At 29.1% G+C, this 27,868-nt stretch overlaps 3 protein-coding genes across 5 annotated transcripts; 2 read left to right on the top strand and 1 right to left on the bottom strand.

The window, feature by feature from the left end:
- Positions 1–174: 174 nt before the first annotated feature.
- On the top strand, positions 175–3,072 carry LOC129608437 (probable cleavage and polyadenylation specificity factor subunit 2). The gene is made up of 5 exons (XM_055519934.1): positions 175–610; positions 669–934; positions 993–1,650; positions 1,712–2,160; positions 2,215–3,072. The coding sequence occupies exons 1-5, from the start codon at positions 462–464 to the stop codon at positions 2,928–2,930; spliced, it is 2,238 nt and encodes a 745-aa protein (XP_055375909.1). The 5' UTR covers positions 175–461; the 3' UTR covers positions 2,931–3,072.
- LOC129608448 (uncharacterized) lies at positions 3,006–5,010 on the bottom strand. The gene is made up of 6 exons (XM_055519944.1): positions 4,868–5,010; positions 4,498–4,809; positions 4,360–4,439; positions 4,088–4,288; positions 3,846–4,033; positions 3,006–3,785 (listed from the first exon to the last, which is right to left on the bottom strand). Exons 1-6 carry the CDS (start codon positions 4,878–4,880, stop codon positions 3,092–3,094), a joined length of 1,488 nt encoding a protein of 495 aa, XP_055375919.1. The 5' UTR covers positions 4,881–5,010; the 3' UTR covers positions 3,006–3,091.
- Positions 5,011–7,896: 2,886 nt separating this feature from the next.
- Positions 7,897–23,853, top strand: LOC129608678 (myotubularin-related protein 13). Of its 3 annotated transcripts, none has more exons than XM_055520351.1 (15): positions 7,897–7,972; positions 8,070–8,375; positions 8,429–8,514; positions 9,176–9,463; positions 9,542–9,888; positions 10,833–11,210; positions 11,394–11,637; positions 11,693–12,586; positions 19,524–19,678; positions 19,742–20,986; positions 21,046–22,317; positions 22,378–23,076; positions 23,131–23,255; positions 23,369–23,451; positions 23,519–23,853. In XM_055520351.1, the coding sequence occupies exons 2-15, from the start codon at positions 8,321–8,323 to the stop codon at positions 23,609–23,611; spliced, it is 5,964 nt and encodes a 1,987-aa protein (XP_055376326.1). In that variant the 5' UTR covers positions 7,897–7,972; positions 8,070–8,320; the 3' UTR covers positions 23,612–23,853. The 3 variants fall into 3 exon arrangements, with proteins under 3 accessions (XP_055376326.1, XP_055376335.1, XP_055376318.1); XM_055520360.1 differs by having other exon boundaries at positions 7,936–7,968; XM_055520343.1 differs by having other exon boundaries at positions 7,961–8,375.
- Positions 23,854–27,868: the final 4,015 nt, after the last annotated feature.

Raw genomic sequence — 27,868 nt, 5'->3', positions numbered from 1 at the left:
TTTGATTTTAGAGGCATTTTTGTAAGAAAAAACCGCAAAACCTTTTGTGGGAAGTGAACATTAACCTCGATTTATATTATAAATTGTACTTGATTTGATTATACAGTGATAGTTCATACAATACATGCATTGACGTCAAGCAGAGGAAAATCCACATATCGTAAACACATGATTGTTTGAAATAAATAGAAACCCATGAGAGACTGGTGTCAAACGTTGATAAGTGAGTTTCTATAGTTTTATGTTTTAAATGCTTTAATCATTAGTCCTCCGCAGCTGCTCTACAGCAATATATAGGAAATATACATATGTGAATCGGAAAATCACAGAAAAAAAGTCTATAAGAAAATAGTTTAATTCAGTTCAGAATTTAGGTTAAAAGCTTAGTTTATATTTAATATAAAATTATCATCTTATAAAACTGTGATCTGGGCCAACATTTTAAAATAAATTTTCTTTAAATGACTTCAATCATAAAGTTGCAAGTCCTCTCTGGGGCCATGGATGAATCTCCCCCATGCTACATTTTACAAGTAGATGAAGTTCGCATTCTATTAGATTGTGGTTGGGATGAAAAGTTTGATCCGAATTTTATTAAAGAACTGAAAAGGTTTTTGTTTTTTTTTTTTTACATCTAATCGCATAATTTTATATATTCTAATTTACAGGCATGTTAATTCAATTGATGCTGTGTTGTTATCTTATCCAGATGTATCTCATTTAGGGGCCCTTCCTTACATCGTTGGAAAATTAGGTCTTAATTGCCCTATTTATGCTACCATACCGGTGTACAAAATGGGACAAATGTTTATGTATGATTTATATTTATCGCACTATAACATGTATGATTTTAACTTGTTTTCGTTGGATGATGTTGATGCGGCTTTTGATAAAATTGTACAATTAAAATATAACCAGACAGTTTCTATGAAAGGTACCTACATAGCTTAAACATTATTTCGACTAAGTTTTATAAAACAAATGATATTTAGGCAAAGGTTATGGTATTACAATAACTCCCTTACCAGCGGGTCATATGATTGGTGGAACTATTTGGAAAATTGTCAAGATTGGTGAAGAAGATATAATATATGCTGTCGATTTCAATCATAAAAAAGAACGCCATTTGAATGGTTGCGAACTTGAAAAATTACAAAGACCTTCATTATTAATAACTGATTGTTTTAACGTAAAATATCAACAAGCTAGACGACGTGCAAGAGATGAAAAATTAATGACCAACATCTTACAAACTATGAGAAATAGTGGAAATGTGCTGGTAGCTGTCGATACAGCTGGACGTATATTGGAGATTGCTCATATGTTAGATCAACTTTGGAAAAATAAGGATTCCGGTTTAATAGCATATTCGTTAGCTTTTTTAACAAATGTTAGTTACAACACAGTAGAATTTGCCAAATCTCAAATTGAATGGATGAGTGACAAATTAATGAAAAATTTTGAAGGAGCACGGAATAATCCTTTTCAATTCAAACATATAAATCTGTGTCATAATTTGACTGACTTAACCAAAGTTCCGAGTCCAAAAGTAGTTTTAGCTAGTATGCCGGATTTAGAGAGCGGATTCGCAAGAGAATTGTTTGTGCAATGGTCAGGCAATCCCAACAATAGTATAATTTTCACTACAAGGTAATTTGAGTGCGTCTAAAAGTGAAGCCAAAATGATTTTTTTTATAATTGAAATTTATAGACCTTCACCAGGCACTCTAGCAAGAGATTTAATAGAAAATGGAGGTAATGGACGCAAAATTGAGGTTGATGTTCGCAAACGTGTAGAGCTGGAAGGTATAGAACTAGAAGAATACTTGCAAACAAGAGGAAATAAACTAAATCAACCAGATAAAAATGACGCACTAGAAGACTCTTCAGATTCGGAATATGATTTAGAAATGAATGTTATAACAGGAAAACACGATATTGTTTTGAAACCAGACACAAAAGCTCCTTTGGGATTTTTCAAATCGAATAGAAAACACGTTGTTTTTCCGTTTTTGGAAGAAAAGTTTAAATCAGATGAGTATGGTGAAATAATTAACTTGGATGAATATAGAATTGTTGATATTTCAACTGAACCTCCTACCGAAAATCCACAAACTTTTACAAATGAAGTATCGGAAAGTATGGAGAAGGGCGAAGATTGTAAGAAAATTAAAACAAATTTGTTCAATAAAAACCTATAGACAAATTTTTTAGATAATGTTAATCATGAAAAACCAACAAAATGTGTAAGCAGCAGAAAATTAATTGAAGTTAATGCACAGATTCAATACATAGATTTTGAAGGTCGTTCAGATGGTGAGTCCATTCTCAAAATTCTCTCACAACTTAGACCTCGACGTGTCATAATTGTAAGGGGAATGAAACAAAGTGTTGAAACAATATTAAAACATTGTGAAATAAACATAGGTGCAAAGGTGTTTGCCCCAAGAAAAGGAGAAATGGTGGATGCCACTACTGAGGCATATATTTACCAAATTCGTTTGACAGAAAACCTTGTATCTCGATTACAATTTCAAAAAGCAAAGGACGCAGAGGTAGCTTGGCTAGATGCTGAGATCGGGGTTCGTAAAAAATTTGTAGAAGAATTGCCTGTTGAAAATGATGACAATGATATGCAAATAGAGCAAACAGATGGAAATAAAAATATTTTAACTTTAGACCCTTTGGAAGCTGATGAAATACCTATACATAATGCAGTTTTCATTAATGAGCTTAGGCTTTTTGATTTTAAACAGGTTCTTCTAAAAAATAATATCAATTCAGAATTTTCTAGTGGTGTTTTGTGGTGTAACAATGGAAATATAGCTATAAGAAGATTGGACGCCGGACGAGTTGCTGTTGAAGGCTGTTTGTGTGAGGATTATTATAAAATAAGAGACCTTTTATATCAGCAATACGCTATTGTTTAATAGTTTGATTGAAAGTATCAAAAATGTATGCCGTAATATTCTAAATGAACATGCTTATTCGTATTAAAACATAACTTTTCGAAAATAATTTATATTTTAGCTGTATTTTTTTATGATAATAGTAATAATTAAAATTAAGTAAAGAAAATTATAATCTTTTATTAATCTATATGATAACTTAATATTTTTCCAAAAACTTCAATTTTGACATTTAGTGATCTCACACTTTTTAAGTTCCTACGACAACTTATTTTTCCTGAAATGATTTCTCCTTTGGTCACATTTACTTTTGTATCTAAGTAAAAAACTGATTGCTTCCAATGTGTCGGTTTACACTTGGGTGACGTGGAAAGTGTTATGGGGACAGGAAATTCAAAAAATGTATCAAAAAAACCTACAAAGGAAGTTAAAACACCGTTCTTTATACATTTCAAGTTAAAATTATAATCAAAATTGGAGTAGTTTAGAGAAACTGTGTTCAAATCGTAATTGACAATGCAGTTTTCTTCAGTGAGAATATAGTCAGGATCACAAATTTCGAACGAAGGTTCTTGAATTACTTCAGCTTTTAAGCAAGACATATTAAATCCATAAACAGAATCCCAAAATGTAATATAGTTGTCATAGCGGTTTTCATTTCCATATCCTAATAAACTTATAGTGCATTTATTTGGCATTAATATTCCATTAGGTTTTAAATATTTATCCCTTCCATATATGATAGAATCAAGCATTCCTTCAAAAAAGAGAAAATATCCCATCCACTCTGACACTATGATATCATATTTTGGCTCTGGTAGCACTGTATCTTCAATTTTGCCCTTAATTAGTGAAATATTTTGAAAATTATTTTCCCTAAAATTGATATACTATATTAATTAAATAGCCTACATATAAAATTAGTTTTAATTCAACTTTATTATGCCCATAGCGTGATATATTATTTCTGAGTTATCTATTCCAACGACATTTTTTGCTCCAGCTAACGAAGCGAACATGGAAAGAATTGCAGTTCCACATCCAATATCTAAAACAATTTTATCTTTTATGGAAGATTTGTTCATTAAAAATGCGTTACGATAAGCTTCTGTACGAACTGTATCCTGTAAAAAATTTAATAATTTTAATATTCCATGTAAAATTTAGCTATTATTTACGGAAAGCATCTCATGATGAATATTGAAATGTGCGTAACTATCGAAGTAACTTTCTTCACATGAATTATTCATTTTAGCATTTTTCGAATTATCCGATGTAGAGCTATTGCTTATGGAATCGTTTAATATTCTTCGAAATCCGGTCCTTATCTTATGCATGTCTTCAGACGCTTGTTTTAAAAGGACATTTTTCGCTTCAATCTGAAATAACAAGTCAAAATGTTTTTATACGTAGTACTTATTTTATAATCTTGAAAAACATTTTTAAATACTTCTTTAGACATTTGCTCTATCATTTCGTCTTTTGTGAGCACCAGTTGTTTACCATCCAGACTATTAAGCTGTTCAAAATCTGAATATTTAATGATATTGGAATAAAAATTAAAGATATATTTTCCATATGCTAATACCGTAAGTTAGCCATGTTTCATATTTCTGGGGTGTGAGGTATTTTTCATCATTCCACAGCACATTTTCTGATTTATCTATTACACTTGCGTCTACTTTCTGTTTTCTAATATAATTTACCAATTTGATATATGAGTATTGATCCATTTTAAATTTTTGCTTTAACTTAACTAAATCAAGGCCATGTTCAATTCTTAAATGGACAATGCCCTCATCCACATTTTGTAGGGCAGTCTCACAAAAAAGACAAACTGTAGTGTCTTCGTCTAAAAGTTCATCGTCTTCACTGCTAGTATCTTGATAGTCCGCGTTTTCTTCAAAATATATTTAAACATTTTAATTTTTTTCTACACTTCATGCAGTTTTACTTACCGATTTCTGTCATTTTTTACAAAATACAAATAATAATTTTTAATTATTTAAAGAATTTAATGTAATACATATGCTTAATACCAATTTGTTTTTTTCCGAAAATTTATAAATAATAAATACACGTGTCGTTTGATTTAACAAGATTGCCGGTTGTCAGGGTTGACTAAAGCATACCTGTTAGCACGACGACTTTTGTATCGGTTAACATAATGCCATACTTAATTTATCGCTAGACCTAGGGTTCCCACATGTTTGCGTTTGTATCCATTTGCCAAAATAGTGCCTTTGAAAATTTTGCTGAAATATAAATACATTTCTTTCTCCAACTGTAAAGTATTGAAAGACAAAATGCTAATTTTTAAATTGAAAGCTTCTGATTGTTTCTTGTATTCTGAATTATGAGTTGGTATGATGATAGGTGTTCGCTTAAAAAAAATTATTTACCTACAGTAAAAAAAGAAACAGTGGGTTTTCCTTCAGAGGGAAAAACGTATCTCAGCCATTAATGTAAAAGTCGCAGTTACAATAAAACTTTAATCTTAATTATTGCCAAACAGATTAAAAAAAAGTGCAAACATCTTTTTACAAAATGTGTAATTTACGCATTATTCTTGGTTCAACAAACAGAAAATGTTATGGTCCATTAAAAAAGTTACAAAAGCAAGTGTTATGTTAAAAATTTGCGAAACTTTCAAATAAAAAACTCGATGAAACATAACTGATTGTCATTTATATAAAAGTATGTTAGTTTTAAAATGATTTGAATAAATAACAGAATTATCTTTTGTATCGTCAAAGTAAAAAATTAAATAATGCAAAATTGTAAAACGTTTTTTATTTTTACCGTAACTAAAAACGGATCTAAGCTAAAATTTAGATCATTCTAGATTCAGAAACTTGACCCTAAAATAACTAAATATTTAAAAATATAATCATCATCAATGGCTGGACAACCCTGTTTTGGTCTTCAACTGCTGCAATTTTTGCTTCCATGCCGATCTGTTCTTTGCTAAGATTCGCCAATTTCGCACACAGTTTGTTTCTGCATCTTTTTGTATACCGCCTATCCATCTTAATTTATTACGGCTCCTTTTTTTTCAAATCGCATTTTCTATACACTATTTGTTTTGGTGGGTACTTGTTGGTAGCTCGTTCTATGTGGCTCGCCCATCGTTATCTATCGATCTTTATTGCTTGGACTATGTCGCTATGGTCATACATGTCGTACAGTTCTTTATTGTACCGTATTCTCCATATATCGTTCTCATTTACTGCCCCAAAACTTTTTCTAAGAATATTTCTTTCAAAAACTTCAAGTTTGATTTCATCTACTCATTGTCGATGTCTCATTGGCGTACGTCAGCGCTGGTATTATAAGTGTTCGATAGATCTGTAGTTTTGTTTTTCGATCGATAACATTGCTTTTCAAAATTTACCATAGACCATAATAACACCTACTTGCTGCCACAGTCCTCTACGTGGATGTGGTGCTTACGGTTTTTTTACTATTAATATCGACGCCTAGATATTGAAAATTTTTGAAAATTTCGAAATTATGTTCCCCAATTGTAAGGATCTGACCTAGACCACGAACTCCACATTCTCTGCATGTTGTTACCAAAATTTTCTTTTAGCTTTCATTAAATCCATATTTTTAGCCGCCTTATCGTTGTTAATGAAGCTGCTTTTTAACTCTACAATAGATTTTGTTTCTATGTCAACATCATCAGCGTATGCTAGAACATGTACTGATTTATAAAGAATTGTCCCTTTCACATTTATTTTTGGATCTCGTATAACTCTTTCCAAGGCGAGATTAAAGAGCATGCAAGATAGACCATCTCCTTACCTTAACTTTAATGTTTCAAATTTTTGAGATATGTCATTTTGTATCTTGATTCTATTTCGTTCATTTGGCCATGGTGTACTTTACTTAACGTATAAGCTTTGCAGAAATATTGAATTCTCTTATTGTTGCATAGAGACGTTTTTATTATGTAATCATATGCAGATTTAAAGTCTATGAACATATGGTATGTGTAGATGTTATGTTCTCGAGTTTTTCCAAGTACTTGACGCAAGATAAATCCGATGTTGACCTTACAGATTGGAAGCCAGCTTGTTAACTGCCTATAAGTTTCTCAGCAAATGGGCGCAGTTTTTAAGAATGTTTGAAAGAAATTTACAACCCACATTTAAAACTGTTATGCCCCTGTAATTGTCGCAGTTTAATTGTTCTCCTTTTTTATGGAGTGAGCATAATCTGGTATGATCTCATTGCTCCATTTTTCAGAATGAGACGATATACACTTTATAGAAAATCTCCTTCTATATTCTTATAAAACTCAGCAGGCATTTCAGCTAAACCCGGGGATTTGTTCCTATGAAGTTTTTTTTTATAGCGACCTCTAGTGTCGGTGGTTCAATTTCACTTACGTTTTCTGTTGAATTTTTTTGAATATTTACTACGGGATGTACATCTACATTTTTATTTAAAAGTTCATTAAAATGGTACAGCATTTCTAAAATCTGGGACTTATTTGTTAATAGGTGCACATTTTTATTTTTACAATATTTGTTTATTTTTTGATTTATTAGGCACAAAAATAAGTAATTTTAATATGAAATATAAACGAACATTTGTGTGTTGACATTATTTTGAAAAACGCTTAATTCATAATTTTTGTGATATCATCATGTTTCATTTCTCCATTTATGTTATATATTTTCTATTCATATTATGCATGTGCATTTTTTTCCGAGAACGAAGCGAAATTTCCGCCGCAAATTTAACCGAAGACGGTAAAATAGCCTTATAAAATATAGTTAGAAGCTTTTTAAATTTGTTTCGATGTGTTTAACAAAATATTGTACTATTTATTTACATTCGATTTTTCCATCCCGCTGCCGTTTTGTGTACGGAAATCTTGCATAGTTGCCGTTCACTGCTTTGGTTTTGTTTTTGCAATACGTTTGAACAAATTTTTGAATAAATTTAACTAGCCAAAATACTACAGAATCAGATATGTTGGCATGGCTCAAACTTAAATGTCAAAATTTGACACAATTGTGGTTCCCAAGTATTTCTATGTTTTTGTTCTGTAGGTAAAACAGTTTTAAAACCTAGAAAATATTATTTTTCTAATTTATATAAAATATTGACTAGTTAAATTGATTGAAATCGTTTGTTGTGAATTTTCAGCATTTATTGTAAATTTATTTGGAAGTGTATAAGATATTTTAATGTGATTTTGTGCAAAACAAATAATTTGACCAACTTGCTGTTGTGGAAGTTATACATCAAAAAATTATCTGTCTTCCAGCGGTTCACTGAATATAAAATGGCTAAAAATATAATTACAAAAATTGCAGTTTTAAAAAGTATTTAAAATCTTGTTTAAATATATAAAAACCCATAGTTCTAATTTTCTGCTGATTTGTATACAAATCGCAATGTCACGGTTAGCAGATTATTTTGTAATTGTTGGTTACGATCACGAAAAAGAAAGTAGGTTTTGTTACATTTAAATAAAAACTGTGCGTTAATTTTGCATTTTATAGGAAGCGGAGCTAGTAATGGAAAAATATTGCAAAGATTTCCAAAAAAAGATTGGTCAGATACACCATTTATTCAGGGCATCGAATGGGTAAATTCTTATATTGTACACGTAAACGAAATTTTTATGGATTTTTTTTTTATAAAATTGCGGTTTTGTATTGTAATTTGAATAAAATTATTGTATTTATTTATAAAATTTTAAAATCAGTTTAAGACTGCCAGGCACTCTTGAATTATATTTTGAATGTAGATTTTGCTTCTTTTTTTATAAATCCTTTGAATACGAATATTTCCGAAATTAGGGCGATTAAAGAAGAGTGCCTAATTAGAATTTAAAGTTATTTTTTGTAATAAATTTAAGTAGCACAACAATTTTCACTGAATTCGAATTTTAATTTTTTTTGTGAGAAATACATTCATTAATGTTGTAAATTTCATATCAACTTTCACTTGCTGAAAATAAAGATATTTACAGTAGAATAATAAACAAAATTTTTTATTTGCTCGGAACCGTTCCGTGTGGTTTTTTTTTAATTATTTTTTTCTTTTGTAAATTATTCGTATATGAAAATAAGAATAATTTCCTTTATTATTATTCTTATGCCATGATTAATTTTAGTCAAAATTAGAATTAAGATATTTGTAAAAAATTCAATTGGCTATTTATATTGAGTCTTCTTAAAAATTATCGTTTATTAAACCTATGTTAATAATTCATTTATAAAAATTTCAACAATTTATATAAATAGTTTTGCCAACCGTTAGGATGGAGTTTATCAACAGAACGACAGGAACCCAGATTTTTTGTTTCGGTTTTAACTGATATTGATGCTAATCGGCATTATTGTGCTTGCTTATGTTTTAATGAAACTGTCGCTATAAAGCCTAACAAACCAGTTGATGAAGAAGAAGAAAGTATTTCATCGGCGCACTTGCTTGTGTTGGGAGCAACAGCTACAATTAGCCATCATAGTGTTATGTATGCCCCAAAATGTTTGGTTTTGGTATCGAGACTTGATTATACAGAAACATTTCGGGTAAACATTTTTAAATTACATGAACACATATGTATGTATGTAAATGAATTTAATATTTTTTCATATTATTTTTTGTAGAATTGTCTTGGCACTATTTATACTGTTTATATAGAAAACTTGCCATTTTCTTTAGAAACACTTATCGGCAATATCCTTGGATGTATAAAAGTTCCATCGCCAGGAGGACCGCAAGTACGTTTTTCAATAGGTGCAGGAGATAAACAGGCTTTGCAGCCACCGCTGTCAAATACTTTACCTGTAACAGGAACATGTGTTAGCTTTTTGTTCAAGCAACTTGGAATTACAAATGTTCTAGTATTATTTTGGGCTGTTATGACAGAACATAAAATTTTATTTCACTCCAAAAGTTTTTCACGACTAACAGAGAGCTGCAGAGGATTATCCGCTCTAATATATCCGTTTCGGTAAGACATAATTTTTGAAAGCATTAACATTTTTGACACTACGTAATATTTTCAATTTTCATACTTTCAACTGTTTACATGGCTATGCAAAAAATCGACAGATTTATAAATTAAAGAAGAAATACTAAAAGAAAGGAAAATTTCTTGTTCGTAATACATTCATTCATACTAATATTAATATATAACATATTAATATATTATATATTATATTCAAGTTTAATATAATATATTACACATAAATTCAATAATAACCTGTGAAGTCTAAAATTATGAAAGAATTGTTAAATTCAACCTTCTTGAATTAATTGTATTTACCTTTTTTTTACAAAGAATACTTGTTTTCATTAACTATTCTTGTTGGCTTTATGAAGAGCTTTTACATTTCTCGAATAAAGGCCTATATTGAAATATAAATTTTTCATTAGACTAATTTGCAAAAAAAATTAAAAAAAAAATGCCAGTATGTCAAATTCAAATATAAGCACTTACTAGAAATATCGCAACAATACCAATATTAGGAGATAAAAATATATGCCCATGCATCTTTAGAAAATTCATAAAATTTTTAATAGAGACTAGCTCTTTTGAATAGTTTAAACTTCGAAATGTACTTTTGAAAATTCTTGATTTCATCTAACCTAATATTGTTGCCTGCGGTTTAAAGGATATCTTAATATCTTAAAGTTGGATTTTTTTTTTCATTTATGTACCTACATACATTGGGGGTTTTTTTTATTTATCCATGTGATGGGTGGCAAGGAGCTTGCAAAAGGTTAAATGAAATGGTCTACTTAAAAATAATTGTCAGAATTGAATTTACCTATATTTATAAAGAGTGAACCAAAATTATTGTCTTGCTCTGTTTTTTATATTTTGAAACAAATTTGCGTAAATAAAATAAATTAATAAATTTTTGTTTTACCATTTTTCTTTTTCATTAACAGATACAGTCACGTGTATATTCCAATTTTGCCAGCATCTTTAATAGAGGTTTTATCAACTCCAACTCCATTTATAATGGGTGTTCACAGCTCTCTCCAAAACGAAATTGAAGATTTATTGGATATTATTGTGGCTGACTTAGACGGAGGCTCCATTTTTGTACCGGAATCTTTGGCCCCACCTAGTTCTACATTTTCATCGTTATTATGGGAAACAACACAACAAGCATTAACATTTGTATTGCAGCCAGAGCTTGCTCAAGCAGATTTGGCATTCAACTCGTCTTTTGTAAATTTAAATAAAGATGTACCAAATCATATCATGTTAGATAAAAAAATTAGAGCGGTCTTCATGAGATTTTTCGCTCAACTTCTGCAAGGGTAATAAACATTTTGTAATTTTTTGAAAATAATAAAAGAAATCGTGTAAGTTATTAAGTTTTTTTATATTGAATGTTAAATTTTTCTTAAATTCAATAATTTTTAAATAACTTCTTGCAAATTTCAAATAATGAACTGGTTTTCATTGCAAACTTACTGTTCTATAAATTTTTTATTTCATAGATACCGATCATGCTTAACTATTATCCGAATTCATCCAAAACCTGTAATTACTTTTCACAAAGCAGGATTTTTAGCTGGGCGAAATTTTACAGAATGCGATTTTTTATCGAAAGTTTTAGATAGTATGTTTTTTACTGGTTTTGTAAATGAAAGGGGACCACCGTGGAGAACATGTGATGCATGGGACGAACTTTACAGTTCAATGAGCGATTTGATAAAATCTGAAGCGAATGATCATGACTTGGTAAGTTTATGGAGTATTTTTAAAATATTTTATTAAATTTTTTTTTTAATTAAAGATATTTAGCCATGTACAAGAGTTAGCACAAATATTATACACAAACGAAAATCCAAATTCACAAATATATCCGCAGAAAGTATTAAAACCTCCAGAAGGTGCATTCGCACGAATTCATCAGCCTCCCATGCCAAACATTGCGTCAGAACAAGTTGAGTCTATCATATCAGAGGGAATGGCAAAAAATAATCTTCAGTCAAGATTACAAACTTTACGAAATCCTCCTCGAATAGTACCTATAGGACCAAATTTACAAAGCATTTCAGATGCACATTCCGTTGTTTTAAATACTACTAGACGTCTCGAAGTATTACGTACATGTATTAACTATATTTTTGAAAATAAAATTTCAGATGCAAGAAAAATTTTCCCGGCTGTTATGAGAACGCTAAAACAGAGAGATGCTAGATTAACATTATGTCGGGAGTTAAGCAGAACTATTCATGGAAATAAAGCAGTTTTGGATAGTCAGCAATTTGATTTAATTGTTAAGTTAATGAATAAAGCACTTTCTGAAGAAACGAATTTAGACGAACACGGTGTTGCTGCTCAACTTTTACCTCTTTCAAATATATTTTGTCGAAAATTATGTACGGGAGTTATGCAGTTTGCTTACACTTGCATTCAAGATCATCCAGTATGGAAAAATTTACAATTTTGGGAGGCAGCATTTTACCAGGATGTTCAAACGCAAATTAAGGCTTTATATTTACCAAAAATACAATTTGAACATAATTCAAGTTCTAGATATAAAGATTCACGCAGTCCAACATCAAGTCTTGATTTAAGTAATTATACTTCTTTTGTTATATCCAAAGTTCAAGAACCTTCTGCATTAGAAATTGCTGCTGAGCAGACTAGACTAAGTAGTAATATGGAACCATTGAAACAGAAGGTAAATAAAATTTGTTGTTCATAAATAGTGTCATGAATACCTTTTGCGAAATACGAACAAAAAAGGTTTCTACATTGTAAAAGTTTTTAGAAAAATGTGAAATTCAAAAATTAATAGAAAAAATGGGAATTCTAAATTTGGGGACGCAATTGTGATTTTTTGATGCAACGTTATATTTTTATATTTTTGCAAATTTTTACTCGGTAACTATTTGCCAATACTCCCAATCAAGAAAAACTGAGTTTATATAATAAACTGAGTTAAATAGAATAAACTATCCACAAAATTAATTTTTCTTTTCAAATTTTTTGTTCAAATTTATGAAATTGCATCATGTACATCGCGTGTTTTTTTGTTTTTTTCTTAAGTTGTAAAAAGTTATAGTAGTAAAAAGTTGCTTTGGTTTTAACTAAAAATACTTCATTAAATCGAACAAGTTCCAAAAAAATTTTGGGTCTTACACAATTAAGTAATCGTGGCTGACTATAAATCAATATAATACATAATACAAGTGCATAATTCGATTAAAAATAATCTTAGATAACACGTTAGACATATGTTAATAAAAAGGAAAATATTGTAATTTTACAATGTAAAATATTTTAAGAATTTCTTAAATGTTTAGAAATAAATTACAGTCTCAAGTGTGTGATTATTAACTGTGGCAGCCATGATTTTCCCATGCGCAGCATCTACTTAGATTTATCACTATTTACCTCCAGACCAGCTGCATATGCATGTCGTTCTAAATTTGAAAAGTGTCTTTCAATGGACTCATATTTCTTGATATTATTACATCTTGATATTATCATCCGCATACGCACATTTTTGAGTAGATTTATTAAATATTGATCCCCTGAGATCTACAACTTTTAGAATCACGTGCAATACCAGATTAAATCACCTTACTTAACCCCCGATACGAACCTGAAAGGTTTAGACAGTTCACCCTGAATGAGTACCCTAGCCTTCGTGTCTGTGATTGCAGTTTTCATCAATCTAGTAAGCTTTTCAGGTATGCCAATCATTTGCAGTGTGAATTCTACCTTTGATCTATCTATGCTCTCAAGCGCTTGCTTGAAGTCAATGAACAGCCAATGTATGTCAACTGAGTATTCATAAAACTTTTCGAATATTTGATTTATTATAAAACATTGGTCAGTTGTTGATCTATTTTTTCTTAAACCGCATTGGTAATTTCCTATATATTCTTCAGCATAAATACTTAGCCTTTCATATAAAATATTTGTGAAAACCTTGTATGCAGCATTAAGGAGCGATATTCCCCTGTAATTTTCACACATGGTTTTATCACCATTTTTGTGGATTTTCTTGTTTCAATATTTTTTCTTGTTAACTTGTTTTCCAGTTCATTGGCCCCGTGTTTAAGGAATTCAGGTGGGATCGAGTCTTCTCCGCCTAATTTATTATTTTTTAATTTTTTTTTATAGCGTTACGTACTTCATATATATTTGGCAACTCTGTATGATTTTCAGCGCGACTTATTTGTTTTTGCTCATTTTCATTGTAATTGATGACTGGTGTATGGTTTAAAAGGCTATTAAAGAAATTTTTCCACCTTTTAACGATTTCCTGTTTTTCGTTAATTATCTTTCCATTTTCATCTTTACATATATTTATTCTAGACTGAAGCTTTCTTGTCTTGTGTTTTATTCTTTGATACATGTTTCTTATATTGTTTTGGGCGTATTCGTTTTCAATAGTTTCCACTTTCAATTTCATATACATACATACTTTCTTTTTTTATTTCTAATAATATTCTTTGCATCTCTTCGTTTATTTTCATAATTCTTTAGATTTGGACGTGAATAAAAACATATTATTGTCGCATGTATAAGCAAAATTTTAAATTTTAAAATTATAATTGAATGTTTTTATTCAAATTATTATGCGATTAATGTTTTAATGGTCCTTATCTGCCAATCAATTAGTCAATTCATAATAAGCGGTATAATTCGTATAATATAGATACTTACACAAAGTATTTCTATCTCAAAACCATAAATAAATTTTTTGTTAATTTTATTTTGGTTTTAATTAATCTATGAAGATTTAAGGAAAAAATGCTCGAAGAACACTTAAATTATAACTGATCTATTTCCATTTTCAGTTTTTTCGACGTTGTTTAAACACTCAACAAAAAAAATGAAAAAAAAAACAAATGCAAATGAATATTCAATGTTGAATGCATAATATCACTTAAAATTATATAATTAATCAAGTATCGAACGACAAATAACGTTTTATCTAATTTTTTGTTTTTTATGCGAAACCTTTTTTTGTCAGTTCTCTAATATTAAAAGTTTATAAGCAGATATTTTAAATATTGAGCTGAAGCTTAAAAAACATTTTTGAAAGTAATTTGTTTTAAATTCAAAACAATTAACTTTACTATCTTTTTCTTAAATGAAGTCGGAATTGAGGTAATTACCTTTTAATTTTTTGATAGTGTTATGATGGTCCAAAGAGATCAAATCAAATAAATAAAAAATATTTTAAAACAACTTTCAAAGGGCTGAATACATATTCTGCGTGCTAACTAAATACTCGTAAAGAAAATCTCTTTTAAACGTAAAAAAATAAGTACAAAATGATACGTAAAGGGAACTGTAACACGTATGTGTAATGTATTTGCAATTATGTATGCAATTACACATATGTATACACATGTTATGTATTAAAATTATTTTATTTTATTTTTAAATTCATAGTTTCAATTAATTTAGTATTAAGAAAGGTTCAGCATTTTTTTCTCAAAATTAAATAATGTCAATTAAAAATTAAACCTACCTTAAAAATTTTACATATTTACATTATGTACATATACATAATTGTATTATCATTAAACATTTCGTTTTATATGTACATTCACTATTGTATGTATATTTTGTATTCAGTTTAATTATAGTTAATACTATAACTCTTACTATATTGTGTTCTATTTTCCTTGAATTTAAATACTAATTTTTTTTAACTTTTTAACTATATAAATAAAACATTGCCATAAATAAAATAAATTGTTCCCATTTTCTTTACATTGGTATTTTAAATTTTTTTCTTATTTCATATTTATTTAGCTATTAGAAAATAATCAAAATTTATGTAAATTTGTATGCTGAAATTACATACATATGTATTACATATATATGTATATTATAAAAATTTATATATTACAATAACTAATTAAGGTTCAAAAGTTTTTAATTATATGGTTTTATAGACCATATATCATGTTGTTAGTAACAGAAGTAGAGGCTAGAAGAGTTAAATCTAAGTATAAATAATTTTTATTAAAGAAACATTTTCGACATAGTGATTAAAATATTTACATTACCAAGAATTTCATTTAAATTTTAATTAAAATTAATTTGAAAGGAATTTTTATTTACATAAGTACTTACATATAGAATTTTTTTCGAACATCATTCATATTAATGATAGTTATAAGCGATAGTTTAAATTTTCTTAATTCCGATTATTGTATTTTAAATCGTACTTTTTTTTTTTAATTTAATTTTATCTCACCAGTTAATTCTCCAATTTTTTTTATTAAAGTCTCAGTAACTAAAGCCACTAAGTTCGATTTTATTTTCCGGTCAAAATTTTTTATATAAAATCTATAATATGAAATTGGAGTTAAAAACCTCAAACAATTGTACAATGTTGGTAATAGGACAAATTCATTTGAATCTTTTTAAAGTTAATTAATTTCAATTATTTTTATTTAGTTCTTACAGGCTATTTTTTTTAAATTTTTTGATTTATGAATTATGATCCATATGATTCCATTGGAAACCATCAATTTACGTTTAAAACATTCTAAATTTTTTTTTTTAATTTTTTAAAATACTAAAATATAGAACAAAACTTAATCGATGAAAAGAATTCGTATGTATGTAATATAATATTCAAATGCGACGTGTAAGTATCTCTCTCTCTCTGAATAATGACTCTTAATTGAATTTCAGATAAATTATACTTTGGCAATATTCTCTTAATTGAATTGAATTTTAGAAACAAATACTTTCAAGTGCTATTTTTTATTAACTTTAAAAGAAAAAAAAAATTAAATACATATTTTTATTCACTCCATTTTTTTTTTTTGATTTTTAAATATAAATTTTCGTTTAATACCATTCCATTTTATGAACTTGATCAATCCATAAATATTTCATTTGACATAAACTTTCTAATCCACCCGGATAACGAAATTGTGTTACATATTTCCCGTTAACATAAATTTCAAAATATTCCGTTCCAACATTTATGCGAATTCTAAAATATTCTCCAGGCCAAAATAGAACCCTATAATCATCACGAATCTCGTAACCCCAAATACCATTTTCAAAAGAATTTATTCGTAAAACTGAATTTGTTGCTTGTAAATCTATATAAAATAAAATATTACAGCATCCAACAAATGTACAATTACATTCTTGAAAAAAATATTGAATTCTAGATCCATGAAGTAGTCCCATATGTTGATTGAGAAGTATTACATCACCAGGCTTTAATTGTGGATCGATTTTATATACATCTGATCTCGTTCCCTAATTTAAATACGACTTATACACTTTCTTATTATACACACATACTGTACAAAAACTTACATCTGGTCGCCAGAATTCACGATAACGGGGATAACTACCCTGCGTTAATGACAAGAACATCGAAAGAAAAATAAATTTAAACATTTTCAGTTTTCAGTATGAAATTTTTTAATTACCGAAATATATATTTTATTTAACGGTTATTCGAACTAATCTAGTTTTTAAAATGAAATTGAAGAGGTATTTAAAATATTTTGGAAACAAAAACATCAAAGTTTAAAAATGACTAAAGCAATCAAATTAACGTTTTCTTCGTCTTTGTAAAACTGTAGAAATGCCAATTATAATTTATCTTACATTATATTCATGTAGTAAAAATTTACTAAGGCAATTTTAGAATTATTTTATAATTGACGTAATTATAGATTTTAAAGCAGAGAGTTTGGGAATATAAAATAAAAATATTTAAATATAGACTGCAATATAAGTTAATGTGTGTTTTAAACACACATATTGGTTTTATAACTAGTATTTAATTCATATTTAGAAACAAAATTGATTTATTTTAGGTTTAAATTTTGTTTAGGTAATTAAAGTTAATTGTAATTGAGGACACCAATTGTCATTATATTTTGAGCTTTAAAAAAAAATAAGAGATACATATATTATGAGATACCATGCACGATCTTTTTAGATCAATTTCGCCAAACAAACTAGTTTTTTAATGAAAGTTCATTTTAATTTTCAAATGAGTTCGATTTGAATCAATTTTATATAAACCATATATATTTAAAAATTGTGAATAAACTATGTGTACACATTTATTAATACAATTGAATTTGTTCTGGTCCACTTCACATGGTTATAAACATTACTTTTACCAAAAACATAAAATCTAAATAGGTATGGCTTTATGCAAATAATAAAAATTTAAAGGTTAGTTATACCAATATTATAATGATGAATATGACACAATAGTAAAATTAGCTTATTCAAAACTTTTGTTCGAAAATTCTTTGCATGGCTTTATATTTTGTCGTTTGTTGAAGTAAAAATTGTAAACTTTCAGATTTTCAATATTATAATTTTGGTAATTTGTTTTAATTTATGAGACTTATTTTAGGTCTGCCATACTGAATTCTTAGAATATATTAATAAATCAAAATCGCAAATAAATAATGCAAATAATATTATTTCTTATTGCAAATCACATTTATTTTAATTAGAATTAAAGTAGGTTCTATTCTAAATTCTTTAATTTTGCATGCCCAATTATATTCCACAATACTTTGAAATGTTACAAATACAAAATTCGTACATTATTTTCTGAAATACTTTTATTTTTCTTTATTCTTAGAGCACTGGAATCCATAACAGGAATTAGTGTAAATACGACTTAGAGAGATATTGTATTGAGAGATATTGTCGCAATATTTTATGTTTTTTTATGCAAAGAAAAAATAAAATTTAATATTTTGTTAAATTTAAGAAGAATGTCATGAATAAATTTAGGTACTTTCATCGTAATAATAAGCATTAAGAAATACATTAATTATTGATTAAAAATTACCCCTAGACGATTTATTACATGTGTGCAAAAAAAAAATAAATACGCAGCCATTCCTGACTTATTGTAGCCTCCATATGCTCCCACCTATAATATCCCTGTCCCAACTATAAAGCCGGAGATATCCGTAAGGGAGTTGGACAGCAGTTCCCGAACGCTTAGAAATCCTTGTTCAAAACAATTGCGGCGCCGAACAGTCGCAAAGGATGTGCACGGCGGTCTCGTCACTGCGCCCAAAAATATGCACAGGAGGGAGCCCGAATTCCCCAACCTATGCAGGAGATATTTCATTGGGCAGTGCCCTGTGAAAAAATTCGTAATAGCGCGAACCCAGCTCTTGTTCATCTTCAACAACTCTGCTGTAAATCCGCCGGAGCACGAAGAAAGAAACACCATCGCATGACGACACCACTTCGTGTTCCACCAGTGAAGGCCGCATTTCGCCGCGAGCACAAAGTCAACCTCGAATCCCCTCCGCGCCAGTCTATCGGCGATCTCGTTGCCCGCATGACCACTCTGGGCCGACACCCAAATGAGCGTGAATCTGTTCACCGATGCTAATTCCACAAGTACAGTAAGGCGGCCCCAGACCAGATTGGATGTAACCTGAGTAAGTGCCAACAATTCCGCCATTCGGTCCGAGAAAACATAGATGGTATGGTTTTTATACCGCCGCTATCAATTAATTAATAATATTTATATACATTAGGGCTTGTAAGATCTCTTCAATTTTACAAATGTCTCAATCACATTAATATGTATTTATTTTTACTTTAATTTAAATTAACATGTATTAAAGGAACTGATACAGTGTGAGGAATCAACATTATATAGTCAAGCAATACATTACGCAAATCGTATGGTGGCTTTACTAATTCCATTAGAAGTAAATGTTCGTAATAAACCTCAAAAGCTTGATCATCATCACGAAGATGATACCAGCGTTTCCAATAGGTTTGCTGTACAATTCTTAGAATAAATTTTTCTATTTATCATAATGTCTTTTGTTTATTTTAGTGTTATCGAGTCTAGAAGTCGAAGCGAACATTCAGACGAAGGTTTCGACGAAGCTGATCCATGTGACGTTGAAAATTCTGTAACCAAGATAGTATCCCGTTTTATTGATAGAGTTTGTACTGAGGGGGGTGTCACGCCGGAACATGTACGCAATTTACATGCCATGGTGCCAGGTGTAGTTCATATGCATATCGAAACGCTGGAAGCTGTTTATAGAGAATCAAAACGCCATGCACCTATTCAAAAACAAAAGATACAAATTCCTTCATTGTTAACGGGGGAAAAAATTTTAACTGAGCCCTTACGAGCATATTTAGTGCCCGATGGCCGTGATTGTGAAGTTTCCACATTTTTACCAGCTGAAGGGGCGTTATTTTTGACTAATTACCGTGTAATATTTCGTGGTTCTCCATGTGATCAATTGGCATGTGAACAAAGCATTGTTCGTGCTTTTCCTATTGCATCCATGACCAAAGAAAAGCGGGTTTCTGTAATTGATTTATCGCCTCTTGATCAAGTTTTGCCGGAGGGTTTGCAGATGAGATCTTGCACTTTTCAGTTACTTAAAATAGCTTTCGAGACTGAAATAACACCGGAAACAATAGATTGTTTTCGAAAACTTTTAAACAAAACTAGAAACCCACCAAATGAATTCGGTCATTTTGCTTTTTCATCTTGTAAAATAATATCTCATACACCTCATCACAAAGTTAAAGAAAAAAATGCTACTTTAAAAGGATTTGCTAAAAGAACTTTGTTAAGAACTGCTAAAAAAGCAGGATTCAAGCAAAAATCAAATACTAAAAGGAAATATGTTTTACCAGAACTTGAGTTTGATGAATTCAATGACGTAGACGAAGATGATGATGGATCTGATGACAATAATGAAATAATACCTCGTGTAACAATGAAAGATGTAGAAAAACTGAAACAACGTAGCTATGTGAAAGACTGGGAAAGATTAGGATTTGCAGAGCCACAATCAGGTTATAGAATATCGGCGATCAATTGTAATTATAGTTTATGTCGAAGTTATCCAGCAATAATTATTTCACCTAATTCAATTTCTGATGAACAATTAAGAAATTTAGCACGTTGTTATAAAAATCAAAGGATTCCATTAGCCAGCTGGAGACATAGAAATGGGGCTGTATTATTTCGCGGAGCTATACCTCACAGTAAATCAGTTATTGGAATGCTTAAAAGCCATCCTCACCCTGCCAACCCTTCAAATGATACAACAGGGTAAGTACCTAGATTAGATTGAAATATTATTACAATAATCAAAGTACTTTTTGAATTAGATATCATGAACAGGATCGGTATTTTAAAGCTGTGATCGACAATATGCCAAATACAATGACATTAAGACACCCTTTTGGGTTATCCGATTCGAATATATCACTTAATTCTTTACTTTTGGCTGCTGACGATAGGCATATAAATTCAACGGGGAATAGATCCGAAATAACAACGATTTTGACCCCTGATGTGATTCGAAAAATGAATACGAACCGGAATACATTTCAAACTGTTCGTTCTTTTTCAAACCTTGGTTTAGAAAGCGGAAATCGTGCCGTTGTGACGAGTAATAATAAAAGAGATTCATTAAAACCAACAAGCTATATTAAGAATGACGATTCACTATATCAGCAGAAGCATTTAGTATTTTGTCGTGTTCCTTTATATGTAATAGGTGAAAAAAGCCAATCAAAATCTGCACGCCTGTCAGAAATGTGCGCAGATTTTGTTCCAGTGGATTATACTGATATAAGACATTCAAGAATCGCTTTTAAAAAATTGATGAGAGCATGCTTACCATCCTCCGCATCGAATGAACCGGATCAAAGTTTTGCCAAATTGCTAGAACAATCGGAGTGGTTACAACAAATAAGAGGACTATTACAACTATCTGGAGCTATGGTCGATTTGATTGATATACAAGGTTCCAGCGTAACTTTAGGTCTTGAAGATGGTTGGGACGTGACTGCTCAAATATCATCTTTAGCACAATTGTGCTTAGATCCATTTTACAGAACTATAGAAGGTTTTCGCATATTAGTAGAAAAAGAATGGTTAGCATTTGGACACCGTTTTGCGAATCGTAGTAATTTGAAATCAAACTCCAGTTCTAGTTCTCCTTTCGCTCCAACATTTCTACAGTTTTTGGATTGCGTGTTTCAAATCCAAAATCAATTTCCATTAGAATTTGAATTCAATGGTTTTTATTTAAAATTTCTTGCATATCATTCAGTATCCTGCCGCTTTAGAACGTTTTTATTTGATTGTGAAATGGAAAGATTTGATTTGGGAATAGCTTCTATTGAAGATAAAAAAGGTTTACTAATGTCCAAGCATGTTATTGAAACCGGGACAGGTTCTGATGACGATAGTATTTATTCTGGAAGTCTAAAAACCTCCACTTTGAATTCTCATAAAATTGGTCACTCGGTTTTTGAATACATTGAGAAATATAATGCAAAAAATCCAATTTTTTTCAATTTTATGTATACTCCTGATCCAGACAAAACAGTTTTGAGGCCGCTGAGTTCCGTAGCGGTCCTGGATTTATGGAGGTAAATTATTTATAAATTTAAGTAATTTCCAGTCGGGTAGTTATTTCAACGTTTTTTTAGTTATTATATTGAAGAAGAGCTTGGCCAAGGTCCCCCATATGATCCTGAACTGTTATTATCAGATTTGGATGATGGAAATGATTCTTCTGAGAAGCCGTCTAAAAGGAAAATAATAACTGGAGGCTATGATAGTATAGAAAAATATGATACAAATTCTTTTTCGAGATTATTAGACGAGTTAAAACAAGCAGAAGCTGAGAGAGGTTTACTTCCACAAAAATGGCGCCAAGTTTGGGATAAACTTGAACCACCACATTCAAATTATTTGGTTCGCAAAAGTTCATTTACCAGTGCTTTAGTTCGTTCACATAGTCGATTTTTACATAAAAAAACAACTTTGGAAATTTTGATGCTAGGTAAGCTGTCTGGAAATCATCAGGAAACGTTTTCACATCCTCATCGTTTTGAAAAACACCCGTTTACAACACCAACTAACTGCAATCACTGCGACAAATTGCTTTGGGGACCAATAGGAATACGTTGTATGGACTGTGGAAATTCTTATCACGAGAAATGCGCAGATTCCGTTCCCAAAAATTGTACAAAGTATAAAGCTGTTGAAAGAGTTACACCATCTCTCTCTAGATCACAAGGAGATAACGGCAGTATTGCTTCTAGTGCAACTACGGGGCAACATTCTAGTCAACAATTTTATGATCAGTTTTGTAGTAACGTAACTGAAAACAGAACGCACGAAGGGTATATTTCCGTTTAACTAATTTATAAAATTATAACATACTACTTAATTTTTAGGCATTTGTACAAAAGAGGTGCATTACTAAAAGGGTGGAAACAGCGTTGGTTTGTTTTGGACTGCATGAAACACCAACTAAGATATTACGACGCCGTAGAAGACTCTAATTGTAAAGGATTTATCGGTAAGTTCAATATTTAGAAAGGTTGTTGTTAAAAGGTAGACATCCATGAGATTGTTCTTTTTTTTTACATAATTTTGATTACTCATGTTTTGATTTTCTCTTACTTATTCAAGATCTTGCGGAGGTACAGTTTGTTGGTCCTGCACTTCCCTCTGCAATTGGCACGAAAAAAGTGGATGAAAAGGCATTTTTCGATGTGAGTTTTAAATATTGTGATTTGAGTATTTAATAATTATAATATATATATATATTTTTTTCTGTAGTTAAAAACAAATCGTCGGACATACAATTTTTATGCATCGAGTGCACTAATGGCTCAAGAGTGGATCGAAAAAATTCAAGGAGCTCTTCAATAGGTTTTCATCTTTTGAAAGTTGACGATATAAATACTATAGATTTTAAGTTTTCTTTACAATATGTATAAATTTTTCTATTACCATACCTAGAGTAAAATATAAATTAGTAAATTTATAAAATGCATATTATATACACGCATATATATATCAATGTGAATCACATAATGTATTTTTGTACATAACATCTTTATACTTATATTCAATTTCTATTACTTACTGTACATATTTTTCATTTCTTAAGATGCGAGTACAATTTAACAATAGATATGAATAAAATATGTTATTATTCAAACAAAATAACTTTCATTTCTAAATTTTCGCCAATAAAAATTTCTAGAAATTTTTTATGAAAACAAATTTAGCACTAGGATAAATTTTTATTTGATTTGCAAACTTATTTTGACTGAAGTCATGATAAAGTCAAAAATTTACCATAGTTATATGCAATATACTTATGTATATATACTTATACATTATATGAGGATTGTAGAATCAAAACACATTATATTTGCAGATTAATTAGTTTTGGATAAAATAAAAAACCGAATTGTGAATATCTCAGCACTCATATTCCAAATTATATTATTTATAGTCGTGCAAAAAATGAGCTTATGACTTTTTGTAAAGAAATATTAAAGATAAACAAGATATTTTGAGCAAAAAACGTAGTTTGTGAATGCAAATGTGAGGTTTTTTTGCAATTAAAATCGTAAATAACAGTTTTTGTTAGTATGATTTTGATCAAACACAAAAGCAAAAATTTTTCACCTAAATTTTATTCAATTTCATTTAAATTGAGCAATAATAAAAAATAAAATGGGGCTGTGTTATGTAAAAAATGTAAAGAATTGTAACTTTTTCAATTATTATAAGAGATTATAAATTTGTGCTGAACTTGTTTTATAAGAAATCTGTTTTTTAAGTATAAGTAAATTATTTTAAATGTCGGTATAACAATATTTGGTTAAGTAGTTTTATAATAAATAAGTAAATTTTCTGTTTAACTGAGCTAAATAGTTTAGTTTACAACATAATCGAAAACTTTTGAAAGTACTACAACGTTACATGAAAAATATTATAATTTTGAAAGTTTTTTTAAGTCTACAATGCTTTGCTACAGGCTCATTCAGTATTGAGTACTTTAGGGAACTCAGTAGCAAGCAGATAAGATCTTCCAGCAAAATAAATAATAAAAAATTGAAACTGACATAGAACTTTATTTCGTATTTTATGTACATTTATGATTATGATTTTCGTATTTATTTAACTTTTATTTAGCTATTGATAGGCTTCCGAAAACAAATCAAACTTCAAACACATCTAAGGAACTAAACTAATTGAATGTAAGTGGAACGTAAATAGGGCATTCTGATTCCATTTCGTTTCAAGATTTATTTCTCCAGTTAGTACAATAACTTCAAAAATATTGATTAAATTAAATAAATATTTTTGTTATTTGGAACCTGTAACGGATTTCTTCACACTAGTTGATCCTTAGTTGTAATATAGCATAATTTTAATTTAATAACAGAATATAACATCGTTGCAGTAACCTTCTGGTTTATCCTTATAAGTTTCGGCAAAACAAATATACCAATCGTTAAATTTGGAAAATTATCTGTAATGTTTTGGAGTTGTATATGTTGTCACGGGGTGTTACACTTGTTTTTTAAAGATGGTCGTATAGATAAGCAACAATATCTAGACATTTTAAAAACGAACCTGGTAAACAAAGTCGAAAAATTTGGTCTTCTTTTATAAGGTCAGACTTCAATCCAATTGAGAATTTCTGGGCCCACTTGAAGAAAAGTGTGGCGAAAAGGGTACTAAAATCCAAAAGTGACCTTATAAAACATATAATAGAAGAATTGTCCACAATTTCGGACTAGATTGATATGGAAAAATTGACTACTTCTATGAAACGGCTGTTCCAAATCTACGGGCTACCACGTAAAGTATTAAATTTAACAATTGTACTGCATTTTATTTTTTTGCGTAATATTTGATTTAAAAAACTAATTTTGAAAAGACTTTGTTTACATTGCAATTTATCGAACTTTGTTTTTGTCCCTTTTCTTTTGTGGCTTCCTCATTAGAAAAATTATTTTAACGCAATTATTAATGTCTTTTTATCTAACAAGTCCCAATACTCAATTTTTTTTACGAAATATTACGAATTTTTGGCTTCGTTGCTGGTTTTTTCTTTAAATGCCACTGATCGTGTCATATTTTTTATTAGTTTTTTCTTTTTTTTTAAGTAAAAAAGAGTTTATTTTAAAAAATCTCAGGATATTATATTATACACATTTTTTAAAAAGCTTCCCATTGAAATTCTATTGCACGAAAAAGAAAGAAAGGTAGGAGGAAAGAAAAAATGAAAAAAAATTGCAAATTCATATTTCAGTATGGTTTCAAATGTTAATGAGGAAGGATGTATGATTTTTCATGCAAATTTTGTATTTCACAATAAGGTAAGTTGAGTAGTGTCGGCTAACAAAAATGTTATTAAAAGTAATATAGGTTGACACATTTCAACAATTTGAATTATCTCATTTCAGTTATTTATACGTTACTTATAAAATTGTTTCAAATAATTTAAGTTAGTTTTTAAGTTATTAAAAATAAATATGTATGTACCTACTTCCAATAAATTTTTTTTTAAATAATTATTTTAAAACTATTTCAAACATGTTATATTGAGTTTTTCAAAAATTTTGCTGTGTTCTTTTTCATATTTTATTAGCAGGTAAACAAGAGCAATCTATTTCTGTTATTTTACAGTCGGAATTTTTGAGTCATTTGGTAAAATATCATTTATTTCCAAAATAGAAAAATATTCAAATCCGGTCATAAAAATATATGATTGTTTTTTCCAAACATTTTAAATATTTTTTTTCTCAGGTAATTGATATAAATGATAGTAAGTTTTTAATATTTTTTCAAATAAAAATAGAGGTAAAATTTTGAAGTTTATATAAAATTTGTATTTAACAATTAATATTTGATTGTATTTTAGATATTATTTTCTAATTCCCTCTTCAAATTTTTTCTTTACTACGTATTTATATCAATATTTAATAATTATCTTTCATTAATTATATTTTCAACTTGACACCCCAGGTACTTCCCATATCTTGAGTTAACTTACCCTATGAGAAAAAAAAGCTGTTCACTTAAAAATAATGAAATGCTTTCAGTAACATATAAAACGTTGAAGGCGAAGGTTGTGTTTGTTGTTTTTCCGCTTTTAAAATTTTAAAATAATTATCAATGAAAGTATTAATATATTTTTTTGATTTTTCAAATATATGTTCTAAATTTTACCTGCTTTATAATAAGTGTGAATTTATTTTAATATTTCTTCTCAAAAAAAAGCCACTTCGATTTAAAAAAGGCCATATAAAATAAGGTCGTGCTTTCAAGTTTCTCTCTGAGCATTGGGACTTGTTAGATATAAAGACATTACAATTATATTCTATAAAGGAGTAATAACTGACATTTCCAAAAAAAATCAAAATCAATGCATGCCATGCAACTTATTAAAGCAAATTTTTTCATTTTGAAAAGACTTTTTTTATATTTTGTGTATAAAGTCAAACTTTTGCAAATGATGTATTTTGAAAAAACTTTTTCGGCTAATAATGCGACAATCCAAGCAAACATGGGATTTAGTTATAAAAAATTATATTTTTGAATTATTTTTATAATAATGGGATTTAGTTTTTGTATTGCTTCATTTATCTAAATAAAAATGTAAGACTTCGATTCTACTACTAGTTTTTAATCTGGTTTTTCTTTTCAGTGAAATAACATGTTTATGATAATGTACATATGTACATACACACATATGTATGTATATTTTCCCAAGAGGGATAAAGCCTTATCATTAGTTTAATTTTTTAAATTTTGCAAATATGTACATATGTATATGGGTTTTGATTTTACGATCTTCATATGGATATTCTTACATATCTTTAGTGATCTCATTTTTGATTAGGGTAGCCTACACTTTCTAACGAAAGTCGGCATTTCATGTTTCAGAAATTTATATACCAGCGGCCTCATTTTTTTCCTAAGCTGGACACTTTGCCACAACACTTATATAAAAATATTAATTTGAAGAACATTTGATAATTTTTTCTTGCTCACATGCTTTTACTGTAGCAGCTGCGAAAAATTTTTGTAAAACATAAATGGGCTGAAACTAACATTACATATTACTCGGTTTTGTATGTACACATGTATGTATGTATTTTA

The sequence above is a fragment of the Condylostylus longicornis genome, unplaced genomic scaffold (genome assembly GCF_029603195.1).
Source record: "Condylostylus longicornis isolate FDR11 unplaced genomic scaffold, ASM2960319v2 ptg000004l, whole genome shotgun sequence".
Taxonomy (NCBI): Eukaryota; Metazoa; Arthropoda; class Insecta; order Diptera; family Dolichopodidae; genus Condylostylus; species Condylostylus longicornis.
This window is presented reverse-complemented; position numbering and strand designations above follow the sequence as displayed.